The sequence below is a fragment of the Cebus imitator genome, unplaced genomic scaffold (genome assembly GCF_001604975.1).
Source record: "Cebus imitator isolate Cc_AM_T3 unplaced genomic scaffold, Cebus_imitator-1.0 Scaffold48, whole genome shotgun sequence".
NCBI classification, from domain to species: domain Eukaryota; kingdom Metazoa; phylum Chordata; class Mammalia; order Primates; family Cebidae; genus Cebus; species Cebus imitator.
In genome coordinates this window covers 7,661,160-7,676,160 of record NW_016107363.1, presented here as the reverse complement: position 1 = coordinate 7,676,160, position 15,001 = coordinate 7,661,160, and the positions used below count along the sequence as shown (strand labels likewise).

The 15,001-nt window shown below is 37.1% G+C and overlaps 2 protein-coding genes across 2 annotated transcripts in view; one reads left to right on the top strand and one right to left on the bottom strand.

Moving 5' to 3' along the window:
- Positions 1–3,258, top strand: part of APPL1 (adaptor protein, phosphotyrosine interacting with PH domain and leucine zipper 1) — a 49,630-nt gene extending 46,372 nt beyond the window's left edge. Inside the window, exons 21-22 of the mRNA XM_017527472.2 lie at positions 295–384; positions 1,420–3,258. Of these exons, the coding sequence (XP_017382961.1) occupies positions 295–384; positions 1,420–1,566 (237 nt within the window). The 3' untranslated portion in view covers positions 1,567–3,258. The remainder of the gene's footprint in view (positions 1–294; positions 385–1,419) is intronic.
- Positions 3,259–8,379: 5,121 nt separating this feature from the next.
- ASB14 (ankyrin repeat and SOCS box containing 14) overlaps positions 8,380–15,001 on the bottom strand; it is a 19,350-nt gene continuing 12,728 nt past the window's right edge. Inside the window, exons 6-10 of the mRNA XM_017527471.2 lie at positions 14,284–14,529; positions 11,172–11,343; positions 10,166–10,709; positions 9,562–9,715; positions 8,380–8,558 (exon numbers count right to left, since the gene is read on the bottom strand). Coding sequence (XP_017382960.1) covers positions 8,380–8,558; positions 9,562–9,715; positions 10,166–10,709; positions 11,172–11,343; positions 14,284–14,529 — 1,295 coding nt within the window. The remainder of the gene's footprint in view (positions 8,559–9,561; positions 9,716–10,165; positions 10,710–11,171; positions 11,344–14,283; positions 14,530–15,001) is intronic.

Genomic DNA, 15,001 nt, shown 5'->3' with positions numbered 1-15,001 from the left:
AATGCAAGATGCTTGATTTTCCAAAAATGTTAACTAAAATAATATATTAGCTCTTTCATATTAACAAGTAAATAAAATGATTTTGCTAAGCAAGGTTAGCAGTGGATGCTATTACCAACATGGCATTTAGAATTTGGATAATTGTTTACCATTGAATATAAACTGTTGGTGTGCTTTCTCATTTATAAATGCAAAAAAAACACTGAAAGGTTACAAATGTGGTATTAACCGAAATGTCTAAAATTTAAAGTTATTTCACATTTAATTCATTAGTTTTATTTATCTGTTCTTTAGGATCGTAGGGCATCAGAAAAACAAAAAGAAATAGAGAGAGTAAAAGAGAAGCAACAGAAAGAACTCAGTAAACAAAAACAGATTGAAAAGGTACACAGTCCTAATGTCTGGATCGTTATGTGTTGTTTGTGAAGACCTATTTCAGCACTGTGACTTTTAGATTTGAATTTCCAAATTAAGGGCTATTTCTGCTTATTCAGCCACTTCACAAACAGATGATTCATAGCATAGCAGAAAAGGGTAACATCTGGTTTTTGTTATGATGTTGATATTATAGTTATGTTGACATGTAATACGACTGTTTCACATTTCAGAGGAGGTTGTCTCTGTCAAAGTAGTTCTTTTGAGAGGACTTAATTGCCTTTGCTGAAAGCCATTTAATTGCCTTCTATGGGGGGAAATATATATATATATGTGTGGGTATATATATATGTTGTAGATTATATGTACTATATAATGAAATAATATATTTTTAATATTGCCAGAAATGTCAAATCATTGTCCATCCAACAGGATAATTTTAAAAGACAAATTTCAGAGCAAAACTCGAAGGATGTATTAGATAAATGATTTATGAGACTGTAAGAGCATGTTATGGGTTGTAGCACTCACAGAAGGAAAAGAGGAGACAGCTGGGATACTTACTAAGAACAGATCAGTAAGCACTGGCTGTGGGCTGGCCATCTGGACAAAAAAGAGGGAAGTGGCAAAGATGACACTGAAGTGAGGCTTTCCTGATAGCCTAGGCTGAGGGAAGGTGAAAACTGATTTAGCAAGATGAATTGGACAGAGATGGAGAAAAGGGCTGGAGAGGGGAAGGGAAAGGAGTGTGGGGTGATCCCTTGTAAGGGTTTCTTTCTATAATATATAGTAAGAGATGATGATGGCTTTATTTGGTTGTTGGTTGTAAAAGGAGAAAAAGAAAACATTAGATTTTAGTTTGAATGTTGGCTTTTACAGGATGGTGCCAAAATTCATTTTGATATTGTTTGCATATAGCTTTTCTTTTTATCAAGTTGTCAAAAGTATGTGTATGTATTTATGGCAGAAGAATTGAAGTGGCTCTAAGAATGTATCTTGACTGCAGGCAAGTAACTTAGTTTCTTTTTTGTTTTTTTTCACTAGGACTTGGAAGAACAAAGTCGGTTGATAGCTGCTTCCAGTAGACCAAACCAAGCCAGTAGTGAGGGGCAGTTTGTTGTCCTTAGCAGTAGCCAGTCAGAAGAGAGTGATTTGGGAGAAGAAGGAAAGAAGAGAGAGTCAGAAGCATAAACTTACACTTTTTGATAGATACTTCCCCTTTGGAATTTGACAGTTTCTGTGGTGAAATGGCACAAGGTAACAACTATGTTGAAATATCAAGGGGGAAACTAAGCTTTATATTTGCTTATTTGTTGTAGCTACATTTAAAAAAAAGGATTGAAGTTGATGACTTAGGTTTGCATTGATCTTTTTTCCCCCCTTAAACATAATGTACTATGCATTAACATCTAAAGGAAACCTGCTCATCTCCCTGAAGTAGATTGCTGAGGAATTTGCTTAAGAATTTTTTCCTTCAAATTGTGAACTTTTGAATCTTGCATTGTAATTGGCTATGAAAAATCATTTATTCTTCAGGCTTAGACATTCATGGTTATGGTCCTTTTCTTTCATTAGGAAAATTTTGCTGGCAATGAGGAAGCATTTAGCTGAAAAAGTTTAAAGCCCTTTATACAGAGAATTCTACAAGTTTGCAAATATTTTAACAATATTAATGTGCAATAGAACTTTTATAATTAGAACAGAGATTTTACACTTAAGGTTTCAAATTGTGGTAGGTGGTACTGTTGATCTCAGGGCCACTTTCTGGGATTGCTCACATTTCTCTAATGTACTGCACCTGATGCCAGTAGAAAGAAGCTTAAGTGTCTTCAGTTTAAGATTGATAGAGCCCTTGGCATTTTATTATCATATTCTTAGTTCTCAGGTTGGGACTACAATTACTGCTGCAGAGCAGTAGTGGTTAAAAATAAGATACTGGAATTTATTAAAAGATTTTTGTTGTTGTTCAGATACATTTTAGATTAGGAATGACAAGTAAAGACATTGCTATGGAGTGATACATTGTATTTTCTGCATTGTGTGAAATAGTTTTTACTGAAAGTGACATTTCAAAAGAAGTTCTATAACAGTTATGTTTCATGCTTAAAGTAAAAATTACCAGAGTTTAGTTTAGAAAATGTAATCTTATAAATTTCAGACTTATATTCCCAGTATTTTCATAATCCCATGTTTTGATAAAGTACTGAATCACCACTTTATATCCACAAAGGCAAATAACTAATGTATGATAATAATTTGCACTAATTATTGTAAATATGTCTACTCTTCAAATGAGTAAAAGGTCCAGAAAGATTGAAAAGGAACTGAATGCCTAGGATAGTATAAGAGAAGTTGACTAAGGAAGGATTTAACCTGGTGCCAAGGTTAAAATAACTTTTCCCTGCTGCCTATGTTAAACCTACTGTCTATGTTAAACCATAATTTTTCTGTAAACACATTTTTAACATTGCTAATAGAAATAATGTTTTCATGTGTCTCACATGAAAAAGTACATATATACACACACACATATATACACAATATATAGTGAGTAAAACATTTTACATAGTCACACATTTACCAATTTTTCAAGAGGTTAGCCACTAAGACTAATAATTTTACAAGGGAACCCCTCCTTTTTTTTTTTTCTTTGATATACAGTTTTTTCTTCTTAGTTCTGCATTACAAATGGCATCTGTTTTAGGTCTCAAAATATAACTCGGTTGTTTCACACTGTATATGTACATTGCTTTCTATAAGAATAGGATAGATGATATATAGGCTCATGATATTCCTTTTATCCATGTGCCAAATGGGTGTAATGTTTATTTACTGACACCTTATGTTACCAAAACATACAGTAAAAAAGTAGAAATTTATGAAGTACTTTTTGATGAAAAGTTTATTTTGTGCTTACCAAAGGGAATGCTTTCACAATAGTGTATCAATTGTTTTGTTGAAGTTGGAATTTCTTCTGTTGCCAGCACTTTCATGGCAAGTCTTGTTTTTAAGACCTTTGGAGACTAGAGCTTTCTGTTCCGTTAAGTACTACAAATTGTCACTTCATTTAGTTCAGATGAAGTCTGTTACTCTACATGGAAGGTGGTCATCAGTAGGAGGGAGCTTTACTAAGCTGGTGCTTTGCATGGTAGCAAGTGCTGCCCTTTATCAGCACCCTGGGTCATAGTGTAGGCTAGAGTTAAGGGCACTGGTAGACTTAGGGATGCTGGACAGACTTGTAGTTCGTTTTATGTTCACAGGAATTTCTACAATAATGTACCCATGTCCATAGGTCAGATCAAAGTGCATTCCAATGCTAAATAGAAGTTATGAATGGGTTTAACAATTTTAGATGATTCAACTTCTGTTCCATTACTTACTATTGAACAATATGAACTATTCCATTACTGCAGAGATTTAAGTGTTCGTTTTTATAAGCTTTTTGTTATTTAAAGGCTGCCCATGGGTTTCTGCCTAGTGGTAAAGCTGATTGTTATCCTTTGAAATCCCTTCTAAATCTTGAGATGCTTGGAAAGTAATTGGATTAGATTTTGCATATCTTTTCTCACATTGAGTTAATGTTTTTAGAAATCACCAAAACTGCTTTTTTAAAAGAAAAGATATTAAGCTTGCCTACTTCTACAGTGCATTCTGTTACTTAAATGAACAGTACATTTGTAACTATGGCAATGAAGTCAGTAGTTAGGAAACCAGTTATTCCTTCTAACTTTAAAAATTTTGAAAACTTGCTAAGAGAATAAAGCTGTTAACTTAAATAGAGTCCCAGCCAAGCACAGAGGTGCACACCTGTAATCCTAGCACTTTGGGAGGCTGAGGCAGGTGGATCATTAGGTCAGGAGTTCAAGACCAGCCTGGCCAAGATGGTGAAACCATGTCTCTACTAAAAATACAAAAAATTAGCCAGGCATGGTGGTGGGCGCCTGTAATCCCAACTACTCGAGAGGCTGAGGCAGAGAATTGCTTGAACCGGGGAGGCGGAGGTTGTAGTGAGCCGAGATCACGCCATTGCACACTAGCCTGGGTGACAGAGTGAGACTTCATCATCAAAAAAAAAAAAAAAAAAAAAAGAGTCCCTAAAGCTAGTCTAGTTTTTGCCACATCTGCAATGATTATTTTCAAAAGAATCCTCAGGCTCCACAATCTAGGAGCATTCTAGGCATGACAAAATCCTATATGGTAACGGCATCTGAATTAACTTTGCATTATATTTAAGAACCATAGTATTTAAAATTTGAATCCTATTATTAATGCTGAGAGATCCTAAGAGCTAGTATATTGTAAAACCTGCCACCTGAATAAAATGAAAATATTAATGTTGGTTTTCAACCTCTTAGCATTCAGATTGTATTTTAAATATTTAAACATACCAATTGTAGCAAACAACCCTTTATTTTTAGCAAATTTGGTTTACTCTTCTCCCATGAGATTGTTTTTCTATGTTAATTAGTAATACATAAAGATTTTAAAACTGGAACTATATTATACTTTTTAACCAATCTCTGTGGCTTCACTCATATGCAATTTACTTCAGTTAATATGAGACTGGGGATTAAGTTGTAACTAATGTGCAAAATTGCTTTGTATATTTGGTGATTTTGTAATGTAAGTGAACTGGTTAATTTTTATTTCACTGATAGTATTAATCAATCATGCAGTGTACAATTTAAAATCATGCAATGTTTCACTTTAGAATTGGATTTGAAGAACTCAACTTTTTGTGATCATGGCATACATGTGGGGTGGAGAACTTATTTTTTCATTTTGTCACAATAGGTATTTACTGACAAGGCTTCAGGAAAAAAGTTGTTAGAAGATTTTTTAATGTATAATAAAGTCCATGATTTTTGTACAGTGTTTTTTGTATGAAATATTTGATACTCTGAACTTATTTCTCAAAGTAATTTCAGATGTTTGTAAAACAGTTGGACATCTTAATCTGTTACAACATTGTAAATTATACATCTAGCCCAACTACAATTCCATAGCAGCTAAAATGAAAAAAAAATTGTCACTTTATTAGGAAAAGTTTGTTACGGAAGCAAACTAATCCATCACTGGTGACTTTTTCTTTTAGCAAAGGAAAAAGAGTTCTTCATTAATTGCTGTATACTTCCTACTGTTGGGTCCTACTCACAGAAATTCCCCTAATTTAAAGGGGCAGGTTATTGTGTATACCAGTACAGTTTGTATCTATAATTTTTAATACTAATGCATATTCATTCCATGTGCTCTCTCTCGTTTTTTAGGGCAATTAGTTCTTCTGGGATTTAATGTTTTATTTTGAATTTTATAGAAATTTATATACACCTTTAGAAGGTATAGGGGCTAGATGAAATTAACTTTAGAATTATATAATTTATCTAAGTGCATGTATAGTGTAACTATATTTCTATATTGAAAGATATATAATCTCACTTATCAGTTTGATTTTAAAAAATAACTTCATGTCAGCTGTATAAATTTTTTAATGTAAAAAACTATAAAAATAATTTAAAGTCTGTGCTTATGAGTCTACATAGCCATTAATCCCTACACCAGAAAAAAATTATATAGCTTCAGTTTCCCTAAAATGGACTATCTAATTCTTTTAAAAAGTACCAAGACTACAGGCATGTAAACATCAAGGCTATAGCCGACTGGGCTGTAGTGAAAATGGACATTATCATTTTACCTGTTATCCCTGTTGATATGGCTTCTAAATGTGGCTCAAGTGTGGTGGAATGAATGTCTTTTTCAGTTCTTTCCTCACTTTCCACACATAGAAATGTATACTTACATGCAGGTCTGGCACAGTGGCTTATGCCTGTAATCCCAGCACTTTGGGAGGCCAAGGCAGGCAAATCACTTGAGGTCAGGAGTTCGAGACAGCCTGACCAACATAGTGAAACCCCATCTCTACTAAAAATACAAAAATTAGCTGGGTATGGTGGCACACACTTGTAATTCCAGCTACTTGAGAGGCTGAGACATGAGAATCACTGGAACCCAGGAGGCAGAGGTTGCAGTGAGCCAAGATTTCGCCACTGCAGTCCAGCCTGGGCAATAGGTTTCTCAGAAAAAGAAACCTATACTTACATGCAGTATGAAATATATAGAAATAAAAATCTGCCATCAGTGAGCCCCTTCATGTTCATTATCAGGCTTGGTTCAATACAGAAACCATAAGCCATCGTTCATTTGAAAACACTTGTAATTCCAATTCCAGTGATCACATTAACCAGTAAATGGTCAGCCATAGCCAGGGTTTTTTGGAAAGAAGGGACACACGTTTCTCATTAATAATGAAATTTGAATTGAGGGTTCTGTTTCAATTAACTGAATTACCCTACCTCTGTACTTGACTCTACAAAGAAACGGTAATAGACACTAAGCTGGTATTGGGACTTTTACACAAGAACAGCCAACTTCTAAGTCATGTACTAGGGTCAGTATATATTCAGTTCAATCACTATGATGTACAGTAGGTCTCCTTATCCATGGTTTCCCTGTGTGGTTTCAGTTACTAATGGTCCAAAACTATTAAAAGGAGGCCAGGTGTGGTTACTCACACCTGAATTTCCAGTACTTTGGGAGGCTGAGGTGGGTGGATCACCTGAGGTCAGGCATTCGAGACCAGCCTGGCCAATATGGTGAAACCCCCGTCTCTACTAAAAATACAAAAATTAGCCAGACGTGGTGGCACACACCTGTAATACCAGCTACTCGGGAGGCAGAGGTACGAGAATCACTTGAACCCGGGAGGCAGAGATTGCAGTCAGCTGAGATTGTGCCACGGCACTCAAGCCTGGGTGACAGAGCAAGACTCCATCTCAAAAAAAAAAAAAAAAAAAAAAGTATTAAAAAGAAAATTTCAGAGATAAATAATTTATGAGTTTTAAATTGTACACCATTCTGAGTAACATGATGAAGTCTCTCACCATCCCACCTTGTCCCGCCTGGGACCTGAATCATCCATCTGTCCAGTGTATTTGCACTGTAGGGCATGCGTGTACAGTTGTATGTCGCTTAACAACTGGCTTAAAGATGGGGATACCTACTGAGAGATGTGTTGTTAGGTGATTTGTCATTGTGCTAACATCATAAAGCCACTTACACAAATCTAGATGGGATGGTATACTACACATCTAGGCCATGTGGTATACAGCGTATTGCTCCTGGGCTACAAATCTGTACAGCATGTTACTGTACTGAATAGGCAGTTATAACATATGGTAAGTATGTACGTAAACATAGAAAAGGTACAGTAAAAATACAGCATTATAATCTTATGGGACCACCATCACATATGTGGTCCACTGATGACTGAAACATTGTTCAACGACAGTAGCTGTATAGGAAGAAACACAATATATATAGGAAAAACATAGTATGTATAGGGATCTGTACTATCCCCCTTTTCAGGCATCCACTGAGGGTCTTGGAACATATCCTCAGAAGATAAGGAAGACTATTACATATATACTTCTCTATAAAAAAGATACTGTAATAGTTATCTTGACTTGTCAGAAGTGCCATCTATTATTTTGAGCACATAGACATTGGATTTGTGCACTTAATGTAAGATCAATACGGAATTAGAACTAGTATATTTCAGTTAATCGAAATTTTTACTATTTGGGTTTTATTTTTTTTAACTGCCTTGAGAGTGCTAGTCATTTATATGTTGAGAGGCTATGTTCAAAGCTACTTTTTAAGCAAATTTTCTTTTAGAGATGTCTTGCTCTGGTCACCCAGGCTGGAATGCAGAGGTGTGATCACAGCTCACTGCCACCTTGACCTCCCATTGCTGCTCAAGCAATCCTCCTGCCTCAGCCTCCTAAGCAGAGGTACTTTTTAAAGGACTTAGACTGCATTGAGATTTTAGTTGGCAGGTAAAAAATATGAATCATACGTAAATATGAAGCAAAAAATATGAATCATACATAAGTCAAATTTTAAGGAATACAGCTGCAGAATTATACCTTTTCCATTAGAATCATTTGATTACCAGGTTCCTGTAAAAATTCCTTGTCCATAAAGGTCGTATTCTTCATAAAGGACATAAGCTTTTAGACGATTAGGTAATGGAAGAAATGACATGAAGACAGGGCAGCGCAAATGTAAACGTCCCATGCACTTCCGGATCTTTAGGCGACACAAGTGTTTCAGGGAGCGAGGGTTTGCTAAAAGGAAAAGGCACATTATCCAAAGAAAAAAATAACTTATTTTTTTAGTATCTTAGGGTTTTGTTAGCAAATGTATTTGATGGCATTTCATTTCCTGTGACTAAATGGCAAAGTCAATAGGGAAACAATTTTTCATTTCTCATTGTAATCCTTGTAGATATGGTTCCAGTGCCATGTCAAATAAGAGTCCAAGGACTGGCATCAATTGTAGATCTGGCCTGTGAGATCTAAAGTTCTTAAATCTGCATGTGTCTGGGTGTGGTAGCTCACGCCTGTAATCCCAGCACTCTGGGAGGCCAAGGCGGGTGGATCACTTGAGGTCAGGAGTTCAAGACCAGCTTGGCCAACATGGTGAAACCCCATCTCTACTAAAAATACAAAAATTAGCTGGGTGCGATGCCCGCATGCCTATAGTGCCAGCTACTTGGGAGGCTGAGGCAGGAGAATCATTTGAACCCAGGAGGCAGAAGTTACAGTGAGCTGTGATTGTGCCGCTGTACTCCAGCCTGGTTGACACAGCGAGACTCTGTCTCCAAAAAAAAATCTGCATGTGTTAGCCCCCCCGGGGACAGGCTAGAAACTGAAGATTACCACCCAAGGGGAAATAACATGAAATAAATTATTAATTTATCTTATGTGCTACTTTGAAAGAATTTGGTTTGAAGAAGGTCATTTGATACCCTCTACAGACAGAGCTCTTAGCTTTTTCTCATCCTTGTTTTTATTGTCATATCATAGCTTTTCATTCCTGTGTCATAGTGTTCTTTCGTAGCCATGGTTACCTATATAATAAGTAGTTATCTAACAGATTTTATCTCCTTGGAAAAGGGAATAAATACAAATTAAGTGTAGCTAGTAACATTTTTAAAGATAGGAAGAGTATTTTTCTGGTTTAAGTCAAGCTTTTAACCGGAAGAGAAGGGTGTTCTAATTGTAAAACAACCAAATAAGAATACAATTAGTATTTTTGTAAAAAGTCTTCTACAAGAAGGATACTCACTTAAGATAAAATGTATTTCTGACCAGATCCCCTGTTTTTGGAGCACAGCTTTCAACTTTGAACAGATCCGAACTTGATCAACATAATCAAGCATCACTCGAACAACCTTTCCAGAGAGATGTTGCAGCCATGACAAAGTTATTACTTCACAGAACTGAGGGAAACAAAGTCAGAATTATAAAAGTTAATGAGAAACATTCATCTGTGGTTTAGCATAGTAGTCAAAGGAGATGTGGTGTGATGAAAGCCAAGAGGGAAAAATGGCTCAAAAACGGAGGGATAATAGTGGTCACCTGTACTTATTCTGATTCATTTTTCATCAGAAATGTCATCAAAAGAAATCATTTAATCAGTTGCTTCATTTGTGAAACTTCCTCACACTGCTAGGCAGAGTTAAATCACTTTTATCTCTGTACTGTTTCTGTTCCTTTTACATCTTTCTACTATTGTGTTTGTTTTTATCATTATTATTTTATCATATATTTATTATACTAGGATCTCTTCAACCAACTTTTGGAGGGAATGGATGTAGTCTATGTATTGCCATAGTTCCAGGGCCACAAATAATGACTGTAAGGGAATATAGCCAGTACTGTGGACTTACCTTAGTATCTTTGATAACTGTAGATGTCCAGCCTTCAGAAGTATAGGAAGGATGGACTTTGTCCCCATGAGGGCAATCAAAACATCGCTCTGTGTCATACCCATAGTTCAGCAGCATCCTGAGCATGACTTCATCTTTCAGTGTGTATTGCAGTGCCGATGGGAAATGTAAAGGGTTAACTCTGCAGAAGTAATTCACATTGGCCCCATGCCTTAGCAGCAGACTGATCAGCTCGTAGTTGCCCATCCTGAGGGCTATCTGGAGGCAGTTAACCGGGTCTTGATTAGGCAGAGCTCCAGCACCCAGAAGCAGCTTGACTGAAGAGAGGTCACTGTTTGATACAGCAAAATACAAAGCTGACTTCCTGTGGTCATCATAGTGTTTGCGAATTCTCTGATCCAACATGAAGTTCACATCAAATCCAGCCTGGATGAGGAGCTCCAGGCACTGAGGGTGTGCTCCTGCTGCTGCGCAGTGAACTGGACTGATGCCACTTTGCTTAATGGCAGCAAGATCCGTAACTGGAATCAGTATCTTTAGAGCTCTGAGAAAGAATTTCAAAATGGATTTCAACATTGTTTTTAAGATGTAGCACTAACTTTATTATTGTTTTATATTAATACTAGATAGTGTCAATATTCAGATGGCACATTTAGAACCCCAAACCAAAAATAAAAGCATAATTCCTTCATCCAGAAGCTCAGATACCAAGTAAAAGTGAATGGAATTACTGTCTAGGCTATAAAACTCAGAATTAGCCCAGAGACCTGAGGCTTCCCATACAGTATTGCCTAAGTACCTGAGAAAAAAAGTTTCATATCTCTTTGGTGGCTTCAGAGGATGCCTGGTAAAGCCATTTCTAGCTCTTTCTAGCTGAAAAGAGTTTCATCTTTAAAAGGTATGTTTAGGTTGTGGGATCAGTGATAAAGATAATAAAGTTCTTAGAAGCAGCTCAAAAGGTAGTTATTACTATTTTTATTATGTGCAATAATGTAATTGAACTTACAGTAAGTGGCCCCTGTCAGCTGCCACATGGATGGGCAGGTGACCTGAATTCTTAGGGATGTTGGCATCAGTTCCATACTCCAGCAAGAGCGCCACAGCATCAGGATTTCCTCCACTTGCAGCTTCAAGTAAGATGGAAGAACAATCAGAGGCCTGACCATGAGCGTTAGCTCCTAATAGGAGAAAGACTCTTGTTAATGGAAAAAATCTTTTCCACTGTATTTAAGCAATTTAAAAAATATATTATCATCACCAAAAAGCAATTAGTGAGTATGGACTCTAGCAAAGCACCAAGAATCAAAGAAACAAAATATATACCTCCTGCTCTCAAGCAGCTTATAAACTAGTTGGGGAAGAAAAAAAATGGCAGTTTCTAAACTGTAAGTAGGTTGGTTTTTGAAGTAATTTGATGTTTGTTTGTTTGGAACTTGAAAATTCCAATAGAAATACTGTTAGAAAAGTTGCCTTTATTTCTAGACCAGCCTGTAAAAGCCCACTTAACTTAAAACACATACAGGATGGTACTAACAAATCTATTGAAATGTAACACCATTCCATCTAATGATACCGTTTTGGTGAAAAAGGGCATTTGTTCTGTTTTAGTTTGTTCGTAGCAGACCATAGTAAGAGACATTGTAATTGTTTTAAATTGAAGTTAGGAACTGTGAATAGCCAAAGAGATAAGTTGTAGCACAGTTATCGGTACAGATTATCCTTTATCCAAAATGCTTGGGACCAGTGTTTCAGATTTCAGAGTAAAAAAATATATATTTGCATTATACTTAAAAGTCCCAAATCCAGAAATTCAAAATCTGAAATGCTCCAGTGGGAATTTATTTTGAGCATCATGTTGGTGCTCAAAAAGTTTCAGATTTTGGATTTCAGAGTAAGAATGCTTAACCTAAACCCTGTACACTAAGTGTTTTGTGAGTTGTGTGAATAATAAGTGTACAGGTACAGGCAAAAGGTCTTCTAGAAGATCTAGGGCTGGGGTTGTGAGGGGAGCTGGGAGATGAAGGAGAAAAGAGTTTGGGTCAGTTGTATAAGGCTTCTCAATAAAATAGGCTCTGAAGAAAGATGGACAAAAGTTGAGGAGAGCATTCTGAAGCTCATATAAAAAAAAGGTGTAATGACTTTAACACAGACTCCATAAGAGTCATCAGGGTACAGTGGCTGCCTTAAGAAGTCTGATAGGCCTGTTTATTGAATGCCCACTATGTCCTGGTTCCTTCATGTGTATAATAATTTTTAAACTTAACGCTCAGCAGTAGGTGCTAACAGACTCATTTTAAAGATGTAGAAACTCACTGAGTTTAAGTGACTTCCCCAGAGATGCACAGCTAGTAAGCAAGGTAGTCAGGATTCATACACAGGTATTCTAGACCCAGGGCTTATGTCTATGACGCCATATTGCCACTCTAGCAGTGTGATTTGCTAGAGTGGCAACATGATTTGCAGGGTGGTAATGTGATTTGGAGTCAGACAGATGTACCTTGAAATGCTGGCTCTGTCATTTACTATCTATGTCACTTGGTGCAAATTACTGTGTAAGGGAGTCACTTAAAGGAAATGCTCACTCACTGAGGTCAGCTGATGCTGTTTTCTTTGAAGGGTAAGGGCTTTAACATCTGTTACCTCTCCTCTTTCTCTGTATTTTAATCAATGATCTATACAAAAGGTTACTCTTTCCTCAAAGATGAAAGATCCCAATCTTTTGTTACTCTAGCTAATGACTTTAGACATTTCTTATATTGATCATTTAAACATCTTACTTAAAATGTCTTATGGCCATTGGTTAGAACCTAGCCTCCCCTGTATACCAGAGGAAAGATTTAGATATGTCTGAAAAGCAAAGGTTGGGCGCAGTGGCTCACGCCTGTAATCCCAACACTTTGGGAGGCCGAGGCAGGTGAATCACGAGGTCAGGAAATTGAGACCATCCTGGCTAACACGGTGAAACCCTGTCTCTACTGAAAATGCAAAAAATTAGCTGGGTGTGGTGGCACGTGCCTGTAGTACCAGCTACTCAGGAGGCTGAGACAGGAGAATTGCTTGAACCCAGGAGGAGGAGGTTGCAGTGAGCCGAGATCACGCCATTGCATGCCAGCCTGGGCAACAGAGCAAGACTGTCTCAAAAAGAAAGAAAGCACAAGGCTGTTCTTAACATAGGAGTCTCTGCCATCTAGAATACTGGAGACCATGGCCACGTATGGTTAAAGAACAAATAAGACTTCTAGACATAGGGAAGAGAATAAAGAAGATAATTCTATTATTGAGACTTTAAAAAATCTTGGTAAAAGTTTGCTTTGAAAAAAAGCTTTAATTGATTGTACCTTGCTTCATCTAAGAGTATCACCAATGGAGCTCTCCTCAAAGACAGTAAAGGCCAAAGTTCTCTGAGCCAAAGGTCCCTGCCAGTTAAGTCAGGGTTCAAAATGGCCACAGCTACAGAGCTGAGGATGGGGTGGGAGCATGTTCGAAGGGAAGTCCTGCCACTGGCACCATCGCTGACCCACAGTTTCCTCAAGTACAAAACGAGGATAATACCCACCTCATAAGAGTTTTTAAAGGGTTATGAGGCAATATGGGTAGTTTAATGCTTGTTGCTTAGACAGTACTCAATAAATTGAAGCTGCTTTCCCCTTCTCTTGGAGTTTGGGTTGTTACTAGAGTGAAGAGCTGAGACCCAAAGAGAAGAAATCAGGAAGAATTTCCTAACATCTAAAGCCATTTGATAACTGAATAAACTGCCTCATGATTTAGGCTTAGGCGAAGGTAATGTGTAGATGGTGTTGCAGGGTCTTTGACTATGATTCTAGAAAAGGACAACAACACAAAAAATTAAAAACTACCACCCTCTTAGCACAGTGAAGGAATGTTAAGTAAAAGTAATCTGCATCCACTTTGGGGAAGTTATGTCATACCTAATAAAAAAAATTAGTCTTTATGTTAGGCTTCTCAGTAATCACTATCAACCTATAATTTTTATCAAACATTTATATTTGGCTTAAATAAAATGTTAGTTTTTATTATTTTGAAGCTCTCCATTAAGAGGAGAACACCTGGATCCTGGTACCCTTTGTTATTGTGCTGACCCTAACAGAAGATCTTACCTTTCCGCAGTAACATTTCCATGATTTCAGTGTGTCCACTTTGGGCAGCAAGAGCAAGAGGAGTGAATCCATACGTGCTCCGTGGGTCAGGGTGTGCCCCAGAAACCAGCAGAAGCTTCACCAGGTCCTCTCTGCCCAGTTTGGCTGCTTCGTGAAGAGCTGTCCTCTCGTTGGCACAACGCAGATTGACATCTGCTCCATAGTTGATCAGCAAGGCAGCTGTATCGTAGGAGTCACGCAGCACAGCTGGGAAATGAGAAGTGAGGTGGGTGTGTTCAACAGGAAGTTAAGAGCAGAGTAGCATATCTGCAAGTGTCCCTCGGGCTTTCTTAAGTTCTTCCCACTGACTCCCAGACCCCAGCATTCTGTGTTTAGGAAACATTGTAAAGTAAGGCCTCTGTCAAATAATATTGAGAGTGTTTTTTTTTACATCAACAGACTATTTGTTTTTCTGTAAGCCATGAGTAATTATTCATTGTCTGCCTGTGTGGACAATTATTGTCTGCTTATGTGGTTGAAACACAATTCTAAATTTTTCACTTACCTTTATTTTTCAAGAAAATGGGAACTTAAGTATTCAGTTACAAACAGTCCTGGAAATGTTTGTAACTGCTTTAAAATAAGAAAAAGCAAGACAGCCCAGCCTCCGAAATGTGCCAAAAATAAAAAATTTAAAAAGCAACAGAACCTACCCCAGAAAATGAATGACTAAAACGCA